At 43.2% G+C, this 20,974-nt stretch overlaps 1 protein-coding gene across 3 annotated transcripts in view; it reads left to right on the top strand.

Annotated features, from left to right (window-relative positions):
• LOC103129762 (ras and Rab interactor 2-like) overlaps window positions 1–20,621 on the top strand; it is a 29,990-nt gene extending 9,369 nt beyond the window's left edge. For 2 of the 3 annotated variants that reach the window (XM_007540951.2, XM_016665365.1), the window contains 10 exons: window positions 2,206–2,306; window positions 2,988–3,198; window positions 3,556–3,667; window positions 5,747–5,819; window positions 8,280–8,371; window positions 11,579–13,174; window positions 18,201–18,509; window positions 18,588–18,719; window positions 18,803–18,966; window positions 19,078–20,621. In XM_007540951.2, coding sequence (XP_007541013.1) covers window positions 2,206–2,306; window positions 2,988–3,198; window positions 3,556–3,667; window positions 5,747–5,819; window positions 8,280–8,371; window positions 11,579–13,174; window positions 18,201–18,509; window positions 18,588–18,719; window positions 18,803–18,966; window positions 19,078–19,485 — 3,198 coding nt within the window. In that variant the 3' untranslated portion in view covers window positions 19,486–20,621. Of the gene's footprint in view, window positions 1–746; window positions 838–2,205; window positions 2,307–2,987; window positions 3,199–3,555; window positions 3,668–5,746; window positions 5,820–8,279; window positions 8,372–11,578; window positions 13,175–18,200; window positions 18,510–18,587; window positions 18,720–18,802; window positions 18,967–19,077 lie in introns of those variants that run through there. The other variant, XM_016665366.1, reaches the window with a different exon arrangement.
• The last annotated feature ends 353 nt before the right edge of the window (window positions 20,622–20,974 follow it).

The raw sequence follows: 20,974 nt of genomic DNA, 5'->3' as shown, positions 1-20,974 counted from the left end.
ACATTTAATCATGTCATCCAAACCACTTAAAAGCTTCATTCACACTAAGGTCAGACCTTGTTGTGTAAAAGGGTCAAGATGTATACCAGCTCACCTGGTATACAGCTTGACTGCTGTGGGGAGGTAGAGAGTAACAGAGGTTAATCTGCTGTGAGCAAGCATACATACAATAAAGCCCCGTTTGGTTTTGGAGATGAGCCAGGCTCACATTCTTTCTTTCTTCTGACTGATGGATTTTTTTTCTCCCCCTAAGTAAAACTGGTTCTGCTGGAGTCCTAGCTGTACTGTGTTTTCACAAACATGGCCTCTGTGTCTTTACACACACACACACACACACACACACACACACACACACACACACACACCTGTTATTATTTTCTTTGACTCTTTCTATAACTTTCACGGCTGTGTGTGTGTTTTTTTTTTTGTTTTTTTTACAAAATCATTTAAAGCATATAAAGTTGATCTTTCTGTTGTGAAGGAGGCCAATTGTTGAACAGTATTGCATGTTGTGTGGACCTGAGTTTCCACGGAGAACACAGCAAACTGGCTGATTCTCTCAGGTAGCGTGGTCACATGGAATAAGGAATCGGAAATTATGATTTGCTCTGAAACAGCTGAGCTCAATGCTTCCTCTTTCTGTCGAAGCTGTTGGTCAACAGAAAATCTGACTGGTCAGCCAAAGAGGAAATGAAACGAACCTCAATCTACAAAGATCAGATCAAAATCCACTGAACCACACACAGCAAGAACCCATGGTCAATGGAAATATGAGATCATAAGACTTGGATAATTGTTCAGCGTGAAGCTTTTCGATGAGGGCAGCTTGATATACAGGTTAGTTCTGTCAGTTCTGCTGGTTTTCTGCTCTGTTTCCACACCTGTATTTATGCATGTTTCAGTTGTGTGAAGAACATCAGTGAAGTGGTCTGCTCAGTGAGTCAGAGCCACATTTAATGAACTGAGGAGTTTTCAGAAAGATTTCCTCTGAGCTTGGGGGAGTACAGGGTTGTAAACACCCTGCACTCCCACCCACCATGATTTAGGGTTGGTTTTACAGAGTCGAATAGCAAATTATTTTTAACATAAATCCCAAAAGCTGGGTAAGCACAAAAACATCCAGATTTATGAAACTATGTATACGCATTGATCCAACAACAATTCCTGCATATATTGCTGCCGATGTGGAATTGACCATAAATAAAGAAATGCCAGACTCCTCGCTTGACATGTGCCTCTTTGAGAAATGAAAACAGATGTAGGTAATCCCTGCAACTTTGATTCACTGATGGAGGAAGAAATAAATGATATGTATGTTGAAGGTTATCCTAAGTGAGGCCCCAAAACGCAGACAGAGCCAACATCAACATTTCATGTGCAGAACCTTGAACATGCCTTCCAGTTTTTCACAATTCGATCATTCAGTCATGGAAAGTCACACAACAAATTGGATGATTTTGAAGGGGTTCTTGCAGAGCAGGTTCACCTGCGCTAGCATTTATAAAATTCCTCCATGACGGCTCATTTTAGGAGAGTGCGGCACCAGCACGTGCATCAACTCTATGCGCTCTGACGCTGACTCAAAGCCGACGTTCCATGCACCACTATAACTCACCCTTATATTTTTATGGCCATCTTTTGGTATATGTGGGACAGCAGAGGCCAGAATTCTCTGTAGACTTCTGGCTTAAGTTGTTGTTGAAGGTAACCATTTTCTGTGGTTCATTGAATAAAGGTGATGAATTATTATATAGAAAATCAAAATCAGAGGGATCAGTGTTATTTGAATAAAGATATTTATAAAAGCCTTATAATTTCTTTAGGGTTATTTATTGAGTAACCTTTTGTACCGTAATTGTGTTTTTGCTTTGTGTAATCTGTTTAGTTTTCATGCTCCGTTCTTAGGATGTGACCAGACCAGCCCATACTCTGGTCTGGTTAAAAGGCACACTCATTCACTAACCATGCAGAGCATCACATTTCCTATCAGCAGCTGTAGAATGACAACAATTACTTGTAAGGAATGGCCTAATTCAATCTCCAGTGTCTTGACAGGCTTTAAAAAAAAATTAATATCAGAGTTGCAGACTGCACTCCAGTTCAGTCTTGTCTGAGTGTCAGACTTATAGTGATAGAAAAGTTGTAATTGTGTGAAACTATATCTTTAAAACATCCTCAGTCATATTGCCGTTTGTGTCTTCGTAGTTGATTGACTCGATCGTCTGGGAGATCGGCACACTGAAGAAGGAGATGGGGAGAAAGACGGAGACTGCGGAAGACAACCGGGAAACTGATGCACATGTGGGGTAAGCTCCTACTGTCTCTATTAAATACTGTTGTGAATGCTGACTACTTTCTGTCCTGGGTCTTGTTTAACTTGTGCAGTCCCACTTGCCACCAGCAGAGAGTGCTCATGACAAGTCTTTAACAAGAGCTGGAACTGGAGTTGTCAATGTGGTCATTTATTCCCCTTTTGTCTTACAGCTTTCAGAAAGTACCTGAGGAAGTGGTAGAGTGTTTGGCTTTGTTTGGAACTCTGTTGTTCATTCCTGTTACTACCTTACCGTGTAGAGATACAAAGAGGGAATGCGTGTGTGTTGAGATTCTGTGAGAAGTTACACTGCTTACTCAAGTGATGCTATAAAACAAAAACAGTAAAATCTTCATTAAAATAATAAGTCAGGTTTAATTCAGCCTTGAGCCTCTCATTAAAGTTTATCAGTCGAGTTGGCAAGATGTCGTTTTACTTCAGGTCAAGGCAATGTGCCATATTCTTTTTTTGAGTTGGGAAACTATACTTATAAAGTATTTTCATTTATAAAGCTCTATTCGACATTACTCAGGTGGGACAGTTTTACTGTTAAATTGTGACTTTGCCTCCAGAAAATGTTACGTTGAATTTTTATTCCAGTTATTGCGCAGGAACCCGGCATGCTTCTCCGTTTTCATAGTCACGTACAGAATAATAGACTAATTGTGTTTTTCAGGCTGAGCGAAGAAGTGGGACGTCTGTTTCTTCAAGCCTCACCTTGTCCTGGGATGGGAGCCGGACCCACCAAGGCAAGAGATTCAGGCTATGACTCTCTCCACCGTCGGCTCAGTGTCCTGGAGAGACTGATGCACACACATTCTGTGTGGCTGCAGCTGGGCCTCAGCCACCAGGATGCAGCTGGAATACTGCAGAGCCAGCCCGCTGGGGTGAGAGGACAGCATCCAGGGTAGCTTCTTCTGTAACTGGCCTCTTGTCTGGCAGACAAACACAAAGCACCTTAAAACACTTTTTACTTAGGGCAGTTACCCAATGAACCAACCTTCTTTGTACGAGGTAAATTATACATCTGTTGGAAAGAATTGGTTTAATGAAATGCTTGTAGAGCAGTGATGATGCTCTCTAAGCATTATCAAGTCACTTGTGTCAGATCAGGCTTTTTAAAGATTGACAATTGGGCAGAAAACTGCAATCGGGGGTCTTCTGATGGAGGCCAGACTTTGTTAAAATGTCATTAAAATGTGCTGTTCAGTGTGAGCCTGATCTCCTCTGTTTCCTCTCTGCAGTCATTCCTGGTGAGAAGGTCAACCAGCCTGCAGAAGAAAGTTATTTCTCTTCGCATGGACAAGGACTCTGCAGAACCCATCAAAGACTTTGCAGTCAAAGAGAGTCTGTACAGTGAGTTACTTCCACGTCTATTCTTAGAGCGGTCTCTCAGGTTGCGCAGCAGCTTTCCAAAGAGCCTGTTGAGAATATTCAGTAAGTGATGCAACAGGGAGCTATAAAAGCAGGCGATGACGTATGCGGACACCGTGATCATTGTTAGAATAAGGTGTTCTCCTTCTCGTTCCTCTGTGTTGAACTCAGACTGCTGCCTTGTTCTCCAAAACACTGGAGGAAATCTCTAAACGAAGCCGCTGGACATCTGTAGGCTAAAACTACCAGAACAGACGTAAATGCTTAAAGGGACCATGGGGGAAACTGGGAAAACCCGCAGAGACTTTCTACTGTTTGGCCTTGAATCCATCATTGTCTGATCCTACATGCTTCAGTGTGGGATCAAATCAGCACCATGCACGCTCCTCCTGCTCTGACATGGACATGATGACGTTCTGCAGCCTTATCTTTGCAGGAAATGACCGACAGTTTGGTTTGCTGTTCACCAAACATTAACACCCCAATCTTCTTTTTCTTTCTTTTCCTCTCTCTCTTCCTCCTCTTTCGCTCTGAATCAGCACACGTTCATTCATGTCTACTCACAGTGGAATTTCCCTCCTTTTCTCTGTACTTGCGGGATGTTCTTAACCAGAATGATATTTCCAAATGCTTACTAGTGAGTCTGTCAGGTCTCTCTTTTCATCGGTCAGGACCAGTGGCCAGCGTTCAGCACTGGACCTCTTTAACTAGCATGTTGACAAAGACCGAACCTTCAACCTTCACGCTTTAAAAACATTTTTGACTCCCTAATTTAGCAGTTCAAACTCCAAATATACTTTAATACTCATAGTGGAAACCATTGTTGCACTACAGGAAACACTAACCTCCACAATCTTCCTGATTCCTGCTGCTTCGGATACAGCCAATCGGTGACGAGGAAAATGAATGGCACTCCTGGACTGACTACTGAATATGTGCCAGCTAACAGCGGGACAAGTAGCATTGCTCCCAAGTAGTTTCCCAAACTGCATTTTCTTTTGAATATATCAGAAATGCTCTACATTAAAAAAAAATCCGCAAATAGGCACATTTTCTGTAAATTATTCAGAGTTTTGCTCCCCAGAAAAATCTACAAATACAAAACCGCTAATGGGTTGGGGTCCACTAGGAGCATTTACTTTAATGTTTCAGTAGACCAAAGCAGTCATGGAATGAAGAGTGTTTGTTTGTTTTCAGGTGCTTGGTATTTTTCTGATTTTTCAGTATAAGAAGCTGATACCAGCTGTTTCATTAGTCAAGCGATCTGCTCAAGTCAGTTGCTAATGATCAGCTGTAGTGAGTAAGCTAAGAGCAGCTGTCCAAACATCCAGATGTCTTTCTTTTAACACAATGAAAAGTGAAATGCTGGCAGAGCTTTGAAACCGGTGGGGGAGGGGAGACGCAAACACAAACACAAACACTGGGCCCGGACCGCTGTCTATAGAAATCCTAAATCCATGTGACTTTAGTGAGAAAGTCAGTTACTACATGAGTGACTTTCTCATTTAGCGAAAGTCACTAAATGACAAAAGGTTGACAGTCTGGCCTCCAAAGTCACCAGAAAGCAAATTTCTAAGGCGGCTTCTGATTTTCAAAGCGGCTAAAACCAACAGTGAGAACCTGTGTGGGTTCCTGCTGCTGCGTCATCAGTATCTGTAAAATGAGTCACAAGAAAAAAAAACAATGTTACGAGAATAAAGTTGTAACAATATGAGAACAGTGATATGAGAAAAAAGTCATATTACCAGAATGAAGTCTTAATAATGCAGATAAAACTAGTACAAACGATAAAGATGGAAAAAAAATTTAAATGGCTTTTTTCTTTTTTTTTTTTCTTTTTTTTTACGAGTTTCCTCAGGTAATATTCTTTATTTTACTAATATCTTTTATTTTCATATTAATTATTGTCGTAATTTCATCAGACAAAAAAAAAATCTGAGTCTGGCCCTAAAACTTTGTTGTAAAAAGAGTAAAATTGAGCAAAATAACTTTCTTTTTGTTGTTTTTGCCATCTTTGTTACTTCAGTTTGGTGAAGTTTGTGCTGGTTTGTTCTCCCGCAGCATTCTCTCTGGAGGGATCAGAGCTGAGCTTTGCAGACCTTTTTCGCCTCTTGGCTTTCTGCTGCATCAGCAGGTGAGTTCCCACTGAGTCACCTCCCACTCAGCTCCTGCAACTGACCAGTTAAACATGCTGAGTGATGATGGTGGGGGAGGGGAAGATGTTAAAAATACAATGGAAAAGGTCAAAGGTTTACTGGAGTAATGGTCCCAAATCTTTATACAGTTGAAACCAGAAGTTTATGTATGCCAAATAAAAAGATGCACACCTTTTTTCCATCAGTGTCTGAAGCAAAATCAAGACCAAACCAACTCATTTTATGTCAGTTCTACAGAGTTCCTGGGGATTATCATAGATCAGGGGTGTCAAACTCATTTTTGTTTTTGGGCTAAATCAAGTTCATAAACCCTCTTAAAGAGCCGGTTGTGCTACAATGGGTTGATAATACCTGCTAATTAATTCATTAATTTTAATGAATTCTTAAAATTAAATATTATTGAAAAATTTTTCAGTCCCTCCAGAATTTCGCAATTGTTTTTGTGATTTTTTTTTTTTTTTTGCAATAAGAATTGAAGTGTTTGTGGTGCTAATTTGGAAATATTTGCGCTTATTTATGATGGTAAGTGGAAGTTTTTATTACTCGCTGTAAGTAGATCATGGACTATAATCTGAAGTCAGTTAAGGCTGAGGCAGCCGTTTAGTACAAGCGAAAAAATGTTTGACAATTTTTGAGAAAAATCTGTAATAAACTCCCAATTATGCATTAGTGCCAAAAAGTGCAGGGATTTATTGATTTTGCTTGTAAATCCATGATAATTCGCAAGAAACTGGAGAGACTGATATAATTTGGCAGTAAATTTTCAATGAAGTCGGTTGATTTGATTGAAAATATAATATTTAAGCAGGCTTAATGTTTAGTCTAGAATCTAGGGCCATGTAGTAGCTTCTTTGGAGACCTGATTCACGCTCTGTTATCTTGTCATTATCTACTGTATCAACATGAGTCTTTGTTCTGTGTGTGTGAGAATAAATAAATAAAATAAAAAGAATTAGCAAAAATATTTCCATTTGTGAAATTCCACAATATTGAAAGATTTTGCTATGGATTTATTTATTTATGTTTTCAAAATCATCAATTTTGGGTTCTCTTCAACAATAGTTGGCAGGAACTTTGGCCCGTTCCTCCTGACTAAACTGGTGGATCCGAGTGATGTTCACACCGCTTTGCCCATAAATTTTCGATCAGACTAACATCAGGGCTTTGTGACGGCCACTCCAAAACATTGACTCTGTTGACCTTATGCCACTTTATAACCAGTTTGGCTGTAAGCTGCGGGTTATCTAACTTTAACTTCCTTGCTGGTGTCTTGAGATGTGGCTTCAATATTTCCACATAATGTCATTTTCTCATGATGCCATCTATTTTGTGAAGTATTCAGCTCCCAAAGCAGCAAAACGGTTCCACAACATGACACTGCCACTCCCATACTTCACAGATGGGATGGTGTTCTCGGGCTCTTTCAGACGTTGCGGCGGCCATCATGACCAAAAGGTTCTGCTTTAGTTTGTTCACACCACAAGACATGGCTCCAAAAATGAAGATCTTATTCCCCGAGTGATTTGCAAACTGCAGCCTGGCTTTTTCCGTTTCTTTTGGAGTAATTGCTTCCTCCTCACCGAGTGTCTGTGTGGTACTTTTCACTTTGGACATTGGACATTGGACATTGGCTCTGTCCTTCCAGCTTCAGCGGCATCTACACAAGGTCTTTGGGTTTTGTTCTGGGGTCAAGCTGCACATTTTGGACCAGAATCCGTTCATCTGTGGGACAGAGAACCCATCTACTTCCTGAGAGGCATGATGGTTGGACGGGAGGCATGATGGTTGGACGTTCCCATCATGCCCACACTTGCGTATGATTGTTTGAACAGATGAACACGGAGTTTTCTAGCATCGGTAAACGAAACAGATTTGTGCAGCTGCAAAATTCTCTCCCTAATATGTTGTCTTGCTTCTTTTTGACTTTCTTAACATGTCGAACAAGAAACCATTGTGTTTCAGGTGTGGCCTTAAAATACATGAATAGGTGTGCCTCCAATCAACTCAAATGAGTCAGTTAACCTATCGGGAGTTTCCAAAACTGTGAGCATTTGAGCTTTAGAAGAAAATAGAATAGATCTCCTCAAAGATGCTCCTTTGATGCATGTTTAGGTGAAATTGTTAACGGCACAAAGCAGGTTCAGCACAGCTGGGCTTTGTCTGACCAGCTGAACCCGATGAAACCTAAAACCTACTTTCAGCCAACATACGAGACAACACAGCAGCGGTGTTACCTCCAGGTGTGTGTGTGAGAACAGAGAACAAGAAGAACGGTCGTATATCACTCATCTCTTTCTAACAGGCCTCGCAGGAAACCCTGTAGATTAGCCCAGCACTAGTGTCCACATCCATCCGTTGGTCTGTCTGTCTTCTCTCCTGGTTGGTGTCCTGCCTTCACTTTCTCACCTTCTGCTGGTCTTTTTGCTGCTCTGTCTCAGGGATGTGCTGCCCTTCACGCTGAAGCTTCCAGAGGCCATCTCTTCTGCCAGAAGTTTTGCAGATCTTGAGAAGGCTGCTAAACTCGGACCAGGTTTGTTCTTCTTTTTGTTTGCACTGTGTTAAAGTCTGCAAAAAGACATGCCTTGTCCTGTGCAATATTTAAACCGCTAAGGACAAGATCAGCCGCACGGCTCACTGGTGTCACATGACTCGGCAGTTCCAGATCCTCTAGCTCCTGACCAAGCACCTGGTCGTCATCCTGCAGGAAAGGAAGGGGCGGCTCTGCTCACTTGGAATCGTTAAAAAAACAAAAAAAGTTAACATATGACACTGGCAGGGCTGTATAAGTGGCTAATTTTAACTTCATTCTGAGTTCTGTGGGAAGAAAACAATGATTTACAGTGTTTAGGTGAGCAGTGTTTGTCCTCCACACCACTTCCCCTTTCCACAGCCACTCAGTGTCGTCTGGCTCTGCTGCAGTGACTCAGGCCTGAGATTTTACAGGCGGTTGGAGCAAAGAGTGAGTCCATTTAGACACAACGAGGTACAAGGTTTCCCCCAGAGAACCTGCTCAGCCCGGTGGTGGCGGCACTGCAGCAGTCCACCACTGTGTTTATTTTAGTTAAAAGTTGACAGGAATTCTGTGTTATTGGGAAAACATTGTTGACAATACTTAAACACACAATTATGGAGTTAAAAATAAAAAGCAAAACAAACATAGTTGTTATGCATTCCATCAATTTTTCAGTTTTGTGCACTTTAGTTAAATCCTAATTAAGTAATTTAATGGGTTTAAAACAAGCTAATTCTGGTCAGCAGCAGCTGGATCTGCTTTGACAGCACAGATTAGATCACTTCTCAAGCTTCAGCCACTGACCTGACTGGACTTGCTGAAATAGTTTTTTTGGCAGGACGTCTGAGGATAAAAGAACTTTTGCATATACAGCAATACACCATGGTTCATTTCTCATCTGAGGAAGTTGTGTCAGACCAAGGAAGAGGTAAGGAGACGAGAGGACAGAATCTTGGTGTGCACAAACTTGGTGAACAAACCATTTTGAGTAACTATATATTTCTATGGTGAAGAATGTTGTGGTTTGCATGATCTGGTTGGGTGTTACAGATTCACTAATTGGAAAAAGACGAGATGTTTTTGTTTCCAAACAACCAATCAATGGGTCAGTCGAGCTGAAAATTGATAAACTCCGGTCAGCTGTTGAGTTCTGCTGCATCTCTAATTCTAAGTTTTTCTAAACTACTTCTTTCCTAAGAATTCCTCCTATCGTTGGACCTGCCAGAGTTTTCAGTGAGGAGCATTTTGTCCAGAAAACCTTCTAGAGTGCAGAGCGGTAATCGTATCTTGAGCCCCAGATCGGTTATTTGCCCTCAAGATTCTTTTACTTCCCGACTCTTCGATCTCTGCTGTTGCGCCTCGCTCCTAACACCTTATTCTGCAGCTTGCATGTGCATTTGTAAGCTAGTTAGGGTTTGTTTTACTGTGTGCCTTTAGCATAACTCTCAAGAGGGATGTAGTCAGAGAGGGTGGAGGAAATCTGCTCATTTGCCAAAGCACAGGGACACTGCTTTATTGAGAGGGGGAGGAGGAGAGGCGGGGACTGTGGGCTGAAGCTCCACCCACACTGATTACACCGAGTGAATCATTGTACCGGCTGAGGCAGAAACCAGAGGAGTTTCAGCATTCGGAGACACAACAGTGTCCTCTTACCACAGGGAATATTACATCAGCAGCTCGCCTGGGTCCTTCAGCTCAGGAAGTCGGTGTGAGTATTGTCTGCTGGAGCAGCTCTGTATCTGGCACTTCTGTTCCTCATGATCTCGTCTTTCCTCTGTTGCCACTCAGGCTGGAGACGCTGTACGTGGCATGACTCGGACAGTGAAGGCTGTCATGAAGCTTTTTTTTTCTCCCCTCTTGTTTCCTTCGATAAGTGACTTTACGAAGCTTTTCTTTTTGCCTTTACTGACAGCTTTCTGTCGGACATGTCCGGCAGTTTGCTTTTCATCTATCAGTAGAGCTATTATTTAGTTTGATTGAACATTTCTGAAAGATTACCCAGCTTAGAAAATGTAAATAAAAAATGACATTCATCCATTTTCTATTTGCCAAGTCTAGAGTTGCCTTCTATAAAACTCATAACATATTTCTAAATGTTACACATTTTTTTCAAAGCTGTGATTTGATTTGGTTCTTAGAAGCTGTTTCTGCACATGTGTGAAGCGCACACTGGTGTCAACAAAGTTGATGGCACTGAAATGACATATTTCATGGTTTGGAGGGATTGGACAAACTCAAAAGATTTGATGTTTTAAATTGTTGCTTTTCCAAATTCAATAGTTGTGCTGCAGTTTCTATGTTAGCCTGAGGTTTTGTTTTAAGTGTTAAATACTTTTTTTATCCTCCACTATATCAATATGTCCCTTGTTATAAAACTTGGTTACTTTTACGTTTCAGCATGCCAGGTATCACATGCCAGGCACTCCTTTAATTTCCCCCATTTATGTAGTGCCTTTCACACAAGTATCTATTTGAAACCACACCAATATTAAATCCAGAGTACAGGTGGTACATGTTGCTTCACCATTTTCTAGATCACTTGTATTTTTATTTGTGTTTCACTTGTGTTTGCAGAAACTGGGGACAGTAACCTGTAGCTGCGTAGGCAAAGTGACACTTTGGACTTTCTGCATTGGCTCTGAAGAAGTTTAGCAAAAAATGAACAAAAGAACCAAACAATATTTTTGATTATAGCTATGATAACACATGCAGGTTTTAGCAGTGACTCCTTGAATGATTGCAGTGCATTTCTAGAACAGAATGACACTGAAAGTCAACAATAGTTTTTAGATCCGTTTTTCATCAGCAATTTGGAAACTGATCATTTTCTACCAATGTAAACATCCCATTAAAGAGAATCTATCATTCCCCGTTCTTTAATTTAGAATCTAAAAATGGGAATAAAATCACAGTTCTTTAAAAATGAAAACTTGTTTTCTACAGTAGATATTTCTGAAAAGTTGTATTGGAATTTGTTTTTTTTAAATAACAGTACAAGTTGGTGGTTCAGTGCTGGAGTGACTTGTCTTGGTCTTTAAGCATCTACTGTCCTAAATGCTGTTGACAAAGTAATGACATTAAGTAACACTGTTTTAGTGTCTACAAATGGACATAACAGATGAAGTACATTCTCGAAGACTGTCTATGAGTCCAGATGTTGGGCACCAACTAACAGAGAGTATCTTAAACACAAAATGATACATCTTCTCTCCTTTTGTTGTGCAGGCTTCTGGGACAGTAAGTTGTGCAGGAGAGCAGTATCTGCATCTCTGCCAAAGACAGCAGGTCCTGATAGACCACCTCCGCCTGCTCTGAGACCGCTGTCCTGTCCAACTACCCCTACATGTCCTGAGCTTCGAATTCGCAGCCCCGCTCAGCTGGACTGTTGCCTGCCTAACGGCGCACTGTGCTTCATCAACCCCCTCTTTATAAAGGTTTATCAGCCAGATGGTGGCAACCAAAACAGCTCTGCCAGAACTGTAAAGTTACTTAGAGAGGAGTCCAACAACAAAATAAGTCCCACCAATAGGAGCGAGAGAGGCTCGTTTTTGGAAAGACCTCAGACGTACAGCTCAGACCTCGGTGACGAGAGCCAGCGACCTCAAGAGAACTTGGGGAGTATAACCACCACTCCATGCAGTAAAGGACAAACTGGGAGCAAGCAGGCGTTGGGTGTCTCTCCATCCCCTCCTCCTCGACCGCCACCCCCCCGTCTTCCCAAACACCACGCTGCGCCTCCTATCCATCAGCAAAGCATGCCGGAAAAAGTCGCCTGGATTAACATTCCAAAGGAGGAAGAGAAGGAGAAGAGCGGCAACCTCTTTTCACGCCTCGGCTCCTCGTTGAGCATCAGTCCATCGTCCTCGCCTCCGAAGAGACTTAGCATCAGCTCCCCCATATCCATTCCCCGGCGAACCCTGCCCCTCCCTCTGACGGCTTTTTCCTCCTCTCCACGCCGATCCAAAGCATCCCCTTCATCCAGTCATGAGGATGCTCAGTGCCATCTGGCACTGGAGGAACAGACGATTGAGAAGGCCATCCTCAGGACCAAACTGTCAAAGCAAAAGTCAGTTCAGTCTACAGGCCAGGGCGCCTCCAGTTCTTCAGAGCCTTCGGTGATGACGGGAAGCAAGTTTTCAGAAGTCACACCTGGAGAGGCATCTCAGGAGGACTGTACCAATGGGGGCCAACGACTGAGTGACATGAGCCTCTCCACAGATTCCTCGGATTCCCTGGATTACTCCCAGTCCTCTGCCTTCTTCATTCCTCCACTGCATGACCCCAGCCCCCCCACTGTCGCCGACTTCAACACCCATCTCCCCCTCTCCATCCCACCGTCCCACTTATGTTACAGTAGCATAGATATAGACGACGACGTTGATGACGACGACGATGAAGAAGAAGAACATGACTACGGCGTCGGCCTCGAGAGTGACCAAGACCAAGATCTTACCATGCTCCCACCTGGGACCCACACAAAGCGGCGCCCCAGTGCCAGCGCCTTGGTCCTGCAGAAAGCCTTGCAGGGAAAATTTCGGAAGATGAGCGGCGTTTTCAACTCGCTGCTGACACCAGAGAAGCGGGCGATCCGCAAAATCCTGGAGATGTCCAAGGATAAGAACTCATACTTTGGCTCCCTGGTGCAGGACTATCTGAGCTACATGGGGGAGGGTGCTGGCACCCAGGCCTGGCAGGGCTACACCTCAGGACTCGAGCTGCTTCAGACCATCCGCCAGTTTATCACTCAGATGAAGAGCTATCTGAGACAAACCTCCGAGATGGAGCCACCGATTGAGAGCCTCATTCCTGAAGATCAGATTGGTAAGTTTGGAATTAAATCTTTCCTCCTCCTTTAAATCTATTTCTGTCTTGCCTAACTAGTTATCCAGCAGTCGCATAAAACATTAATAACTACAACTCTTGCACAATGCATTCAGTTATAGAAAGGAACTTTGATTCACCTCTGCAAGATTCCTGCTGATAATACTGCTCACATTTCCGCTCCATAAGCCTTGTGACCTCATTGTCATCTCCTCTTAGAATGCTGTGCAAGTCAGTTCTGTGCGGCTTTTTAAATAATTGGGTAATTATTTTTGGGAAGGGTGAATGATGTCAATATCAGTGGAGAAATCACAGTATTGTGGAAACACATGAATGCAGATGCAGCAGTTTCACATCTCTGTTTTTATGAAAACCATGAAAATATTTTTTTTTCTAAACTGCTTGATGTGTGAGTTGGTGATTAATGATGTGTTTTTGTTGAAAACATGTAGCTCTTTGTGCATGTGATTAGGTTAATAAATGTCTGAGCTTGGTGATTTATAAAAGAAGCATTATTTTGCTTTTAATAACAGCTGGCCTTGTAGGTACAGACACACACTTGGTCACACACCTGCACACACACGCCTGAATATACACATGCAGCTGCACATACACACCCACATGCATGTCACACACACACACCTCATTTACACCTGCATACACTTCACTCACACAGGCACACACACACCCTTGCAGTCAGAGAACTTTGGCCCAGGACCCTGTGACTGAAACAGACTGGAACAGAACAACATGCAGACGGAGAGAATAAAGACCGTTCTCTCTCAGGCTGAACAGAGCAGGTTAGTTTGTTCAAACACATCAACAATGTGCTGCAGTCAGCAAAGTCATAAACATCAGAAAATTGGAATTTTTACGACAATCCTAAACAAACGCCATGCTGCTGACATTTGGACTTTTCATACACCTTCACTGTAGTGCTGCTCAGTCTCTGAAAACACGAGAATGCTTTGTTTTTAAAGACATAAACTCCCTAAACAAAGGTTCAATTCAAAGTTGATTCTGAAAGAAAAAAAGAAAAAAAACTAGATCCATTTTCTGCATGTTTCCATACCTGCTGTTGAAAATGAATGATCCAGAAAAAAACCCAGACGACCTGTCTGAATAAAGCTGAAAACTACTTGGTTTTGATTGTTAGGCCCTCAGATGAACCTCCAGGAAAACGTTTGACCACTGAAGTCCATAAATTCACCTGATCACAGCAACAACAACAACAACAAAAAGTTAGAAACCAGAAAAGCAAGAACGCTGCAGTCAACAACTGTTCTCAGGACAGATTAAATTCAGACGTGAACTAAACTTTCTGGATTATATTCCTGTGGGGATTCATACGACTGGATCGGATTTAAAATGTGAAATTATTAAACTCCAAGATGAAACTCTGGTTCTTTTTAGTGGCGTTCGGATCTTCCCGTTCCATGTATGAAGAAAGGGTTAAACGGGGATGCGTGTGTGTGTGTGTGTGTGTGTGTGTGTTTCATCGTGTTGGTATGCAGCTTGTCCGTTTTCTGAATGCTCTTGTTTTTTCTGCAGCACTGTTTAGTTTCAGGGCAAAATTGCCCAGTATTTTCCTGCCGCAGCCTCAGAGAGCTGCTTCTGTTTGGCTCAAAGGCCGGCTGCCCCAGATGCATCTGGATGGCCCGCCTCCAAGTCGTGCAGACGAGTACGTCAGACTGCGGCTCCTTTGTAGTAGCTGTCCAATCAGAGGCGGAAGATTAGAGGCAGGTCCCTACACAGGGGTCGCTCTGTGTAGGGGCCGTCATTGTCTCTTCTGATAAAATATGAAATGAAAGAGGGATGTGATCCTTGGAAGAATGAAGAACAATAGACCTCGATTTACTCATTTAGCAACATGCAGGGATCGACATGCACTTATTCAAAGAAACATCTTGTTTCCATGGTATGGACCCAGGAGCCAGGAAGTAAACAATCTCTTATTAGTTAGAAAATTGGCCTCAAACTGCTATCCTTGAGGGCCACAGTTCTCCAACTTTTAGATGTGTCCCTTGTCTTACACACTTGAACTAAATAATGGAGCTGCTTCATTAGCATGCAGTCGAGCTCTACTAGAGCCCTGCTAAGAGCTGATGTTAGAGTCAGGTGTGCTGCTGCAACACGAGGCCGGTCCTTGAGGACTGGAGTTTGAGACCACTGTGTTAGAGGATAGATGCGCATTACTTCCTGTGTCTGTGCCACTGAGAAGACCCACGGATGTGAGTGTCCGCACAAAGAACTGATCAAAACATCCTTCTGAATTAAAAATAATGGCCGCGGTAGCTGACTTCACTGCTCATCCCCACACCTGCTCAGCTAGGAAAGGATCTCAGGATCTAAATGGTCATGATGTTCCTATGGATGCCAGAAGCACTGAACCTTGCTTCAAACTGGGAAATACCACAGGACTAATGCTGTCCTTTGCAGCACACTCCTGCTTCCTCCAGACTGAATCAGGTGACTGGTGGGGTCCACTTAAAACCAGAGGTGCAAGGGACGCAGAAGCACATAAACCTCGGACTTAACGCCGTGCTGTGGGGGTCTCCTTTATCAGAAATAACCAGAAGTCAACCCTAGGCCTGTCACAATAATCAATAAATCAGTTAATCACATGAATAATTAAAACAAACTCAATAATTTCTAATTTCATGATTTATCGTTTTTTTCTTTCTACCAAAAACTGGATCATAAAAGTCTTCAGTCTGGACTTTTTGGTCTCAACTAAACCTTTTTTTTTAGAAGCATAAATTTGTTTCCCAATACTTAGTAATTCATTTTATTTGTTGTTTCTAAAATTTGGTTTATTTATTTTGGATATTTAAAATGTCTTCCAGTTCCAGTGTTAAATGTTCATTGGAATTTAAAGCTTATTGATCTTTGAGAATGTGTTCCTGCATTATTATTCCACAACTACCATTATATTACTGGCAAATTGTCTCAAAACAACATTATCGTTCATTGCGATAACTTCTGGGACAATAAAAATCGTCTGGAAACATTGGTTATTGTGACAGACCTCATCAGGGGAGAGGAAGATGTTCCCCTGAGGAACCACTGTACCTGTGCCTGGTTCTTTCAATCCTTCCAGTTGGTTCCTTTAAATTTGTACCAGAATTAAAGACTGATTTGCTGTTACAGCCTTGATCACTGCTTACAAACCCATCAGTGATGCAAATAATAATAAAAAAAATAATAATTAAAACAGTGCTGCGACAGACTGGCAACCTGTCCAGGGTGAACCCCGCCTCTCGCTCGAAACGTTCGCTGGAGATGGACACCAGCACCTCTCCCGACCCCACTATGGACAAGGCTGTACAGAAAATGGATGGATGGAATTAAAACAGTGTCGGTATGATAAAAAAAACAAAAAAAAAACATGCATCTATAAAATATGGCCAAAATATTCAACATTGATAACTGCGATTCTTTAGTCATTTTGCAACATTCCTAGAAACAACAACAGCAGGCTAGTCGGAGCAATGCACTTGGCCCATATAAGAAATTTCCCAAGTGTTTGGGAATCTCTTTTGATGCCTCACGAGTTTCAGAACCGGATCTGTTGGTCCATTGGGTAGATAAGCTAGCAGGAAGAGACACGTTTCCAGTAAAACAAACCTGTAAAAGTCACACCCTAAAATACTTCTCCTAGTTGGTAAGGTCAGGTATGAGCGCCAATAAAATCAGCTTTACTCCTTATCGGTGCCGATGGGCAGTAAAAACGTCCTGCTCACCCAGAGCTCCCAGCCAGTGTGGAGCGGCGAAATGAGGAAGTGAAAACGGCCCGCTGGCACGGGTGTGTTTTCTGCAGGCTTGATGGCGATCGCTCTGCGCTTGGAGGGAGCTGCGGAGAGTTTCCTATGCTAACGCTGACACAGACTCTGCGGCTGGCACATGCTGGATGCGGTCCAGCTGAAGTGGAAAGTAAAGTCAAGCTGAGAGGTTACAGATGTGTTGAGCCAGAATAACTGCTGAGCTCATTGTTTTCTAGAGGGAGAGTCAGCAGCTCGCTCTCAGACTGCGCTCACACATGGTCCTTATTCAGCAGGCCTGTTGAGGTTTGGCCTCCAGTTATCCGTCTGCTCTGCCTTGTGTTGGCCGATTGTGACTGTGTCTCTGCAACCGTCGCATGTCCACCATCCACGCTGCGTGTATTACGTTGGAGTTGTCGGTAGTCTTACCTGCAGCACACAAACGAGTCGAATCAATGTTGCTATGAAAAACCAGACGAGAATTTTCACGAGGGAGTCGAGCTCAGAGGTGCCGTGAGTAGGGTCCATTTGAGAGCAAGAGTGCTTCATGTTCTGGCAATTTACTGAGGGCACAGAATGCATCACAAGTTGAGCTTCCAGAAATGTCGAATGACGAATCAACATTGAAATAACACGGGTGAGGATGCAAGCAGTTCGTTCCCATAAACTTTTCCTAAACATTGTACCCAGTTTTTCGGGCTGGTATGTTGTTTTCTCTAAAATGTAATGCGATGCATCCAAGTCTTAATAAATATATACATATTTATTTTTAGTTTGTTCCGTTCAATTTTTAAAGTAACAAACTTTAAGAAAAAAAAACTATAAAGTTGTAATTTTCTCCAAATACAAGGTTGTTGTTTGGAAAATACATCAGTAGTATTACTCTGTAGGGGTTATTTGATGTCACAATGCTTTTCTTTTTATTACCTGTAAGAGTCGTCTGCAGTAGGAGGAGGGACTGGCTGCTCCTGAGTTGCTTTTCTGTCTGTCTGCCATATTGGAATTTAACAAACATTTTCTTGCACTTGCAGTGGATGGACAGTAGCTGATGGTGTATTGTGTGATTCACTAGTGTCCACTTCAGTGGTCTGTGTGCATTTATAACACAAAAATCCTCAAGAAGCACAAGAAAAAGGCTTTTAGGTGGCTGCCCACTGCATTGACTGCAACTCACAAAAGGGTTAAACTAGAACCTGCAAAGTGATTTGAAAGTGATTTTGTTCAGTCTGACAGACTAAAGACCCAGCTGTGTCTCCCCTCCTCAGACAGAGTCCTGGAAAAGGCCTTGCTGAAGTGCGTTCTGAAGCCCCTGAAGCCGGCAATCAGCGCAGCGCTGAAGGAGTTCCAGCTGCGCAGCGGCAGCTGGCAGGAGCTGAGAGAGAACCTGTCACTGGCCAAGGCCAGGCGACCTCAGGAGATGGGCGTGGCCGACGCTCTGCCTCCCGACCCCGTGGCCATAGAAAAGATCAGGCAGAAGTTCCAGACCATGTGTAAGCTGTACTCCCCAGAGAAGAAAGTCTGCATGCTGCTAAGAGTCTGCAAGCTAATTTACACCATCATGGAAGACAATTCAGGTAGAGATCTGTGAGGTGAACCGTTTTTCACACTTAACACACCCGGTGAGATGAAGCACATCCATCCCTTTGTTTCAGGTCGTTTGTACGGAGCCGATGACTTCCTCCCCATGCTGACCTATGTGCTGGCCCAGTGTGACATGCCTGAGCTGGACAATGAGATCCTGTACATGATGGAGCTGCTGGACCCTTCGCTGCTGCATGGAGAAGGTGCCGGTCCAACACCTTCTTTCCTTTAAAAGCACGTTATGTTTTTCCTCAGATGGTTGTTAACGTTGCTTCTGCGTGTCCAGGTGGTTACTATCTGACCAGTGCCTACGGAGCCATGTCCCTGGTTAAGAACTTCCAGGAGGACCAGGCAGCCAGGGTGCTGAGCTCCGAAACCAGAGACACGCTACACCAGTGGCACCGGCGGCGCACCACCCAGCGTTCTGCGCCTTCCATCGATGACTTCCAGGTGAGCATTCACTAACAAACTAACTTATCAGACGACCTTCTTTGCTTGCTCAGAGAGGTGATCTTTTACCTTCACCTGATGATGATGAGTGGTGTCCTGCTTGTCTCTCAGAACTACCTACGTGTGGCGCTGCAGGAGCTGGACAGCGGATGCACGGCCAAGACTCTGCCAGTGCGACCGTACACCACGGTGGAGGAACTGTGCCAGCTGTGTGCCCTGAAGTTTAAGGTGTCAGATCCCAAGAACTACGGCCTGTTCCTGCAGATGGAGGGCAGCAGCCAGCAGCTGGCACCAGACACCCACCCTCAGAAGATCAAAGCGGAGCTTCACAGCCGCCCACAACCGGTTCCCTTCCACTTCGTCTACCGCCGCATGGCCAAAAACGGCACGTTGTCAGCATCTCTCTCCAGCTCCCCCGTCGGCCTCAGTTGTCTCGCCGTGGCCCCTGATCCCCAGTCCAACCTAAACCACCAGAGCACGGACCCTCAGGCCCTCGGCAGCGGCTCCATCTCTGTATGATCACAGAGGAACACCCTCAGACCATCGTCCCCCCCTACAAACATGCTTCCCTGAGCATGCGTCGGCCGGATGTCAAAACAGTCCAAGTGGGCAAAACAGTGTCTCGTGCCAGTCTTCACAGAGCCTGACTTCTCCTTTCAGGCGATGCATCTGTCTCAACCAACATCCCCTCGCTGTCAGACAGACCCGGCCGACAGAGGAAAAACACACAGTTATTTTTACTTCCTCCGGATTCCGTGTCCGAGCAGCTGAGAGGGACAGAAATCAATCTGCCCTCATTTACACTTCCAATCATTCATTGTATGTATACATAAATAATCTAGGCACCATTTACTTTTAACAGTTGCGGGTCACCTGTTACATTATTGCTTTTAATGGGTAAACTTTTAGATTGTCTATGAAAACAGATTTAGTGACACCTAGAGGCCATTAGTGTACATAACAAATTTCCTGTGATTCTGCAGGAATGCATCTTCGTGCGCCTCCCAATCAGATCGGCTTTGATCAAATGTAAATTAGTCTGATGCTTCTGATCATCCTAACATGCATTTGTACGTTGTTGACCTTTGGAATATGACGTCCGTTCTCTCGTTCCAGTAGAATAGCGTTAATATAGTGAAATGTTTGTGTTTATGTTTAAAATTAAGAAGCAGGTATTCGCTGTTTAATCCTTGTGATACGAGCTGGTGTCATATTTTCTATTCACACTGACATGTGACAGAGGAACTGCTGTGATTTGTTAGCTTGTGTGGCCTTTTTAGCTGGTCTGAAGTGCCACACTTCGCGATGCGCTGCATGGGAAGAGTGCAGGTTGTTTAGAGGAGAGCGAGAATGATTGACATCTTGCAAGTTCCACGCAGAGGAAACGAGCGTGGAGCGGTCAGCACAGACGGAAAGGAAGTGTGACATGGCTGGAAGAAAAGTAAGAGCCGTAGAAGGAAGTTGGGCAGCATTGTGTTCTTCTGGCATGTTGTTGTTAGGAGCTGTTGTATTTATGTCTGTGCTGGAATCTTTCACAGATAGCTTCCTATCCTCAATATTTTTGATGTTAAATTGTCACGAGACAGTTTTCCTGCCTGTCATGTATCTGTATGAGAAACATTTTTTTCTGCACTTAATAAAGATTGAATCTGAAAGCATGTCTGACTACACTTTGTACAAAGGTCCATTGTTAGCATGGCCGGCCCATGGCATATGGGAGGTAAGCGGCTGCTTGGCGCCACCACACCACCAGGGGGTGCCCAATAGCAATGAACTGGCATGACAGAAAAAAATATATTTAAAATAATGTTGAATAATAGAAACTAACTATATTGTTTTTACAGATAATGATGGTTAATGTCTTTCTGTTGAAGGCTGCTGCCTGTGTTGGGGAAATTTAAAATATTAAATTTAATGTTCATTAGTTGATGTTACTTTCAAATAGTTAAAATAAAATGGCACACTTAAATAACACTCTGCATTTTAAAATCCAAATGATTTATTATTT

The sequence above is a fragment of the Poecilia formosa genome, unplaced genomic scaffold (genome assembly GCF_000485575.1).
Source record: "Poecilia formosa unplaced genomic scaffold, Poecilia_formosa-5.1.2 Scaffold575, whole genome shotgun sequence".
Lineage (NCBI taxonomy): Eukaryota > Metazoa > Chordata > Actinopteri > Cyprinodontiformes > Poeciliidae > Poecilia > Poecilia formosa.
Note: the sequence above shows the minus strand (reverse complement) of the source record. Positions and strands in the feature narration are given on the sequence as shown.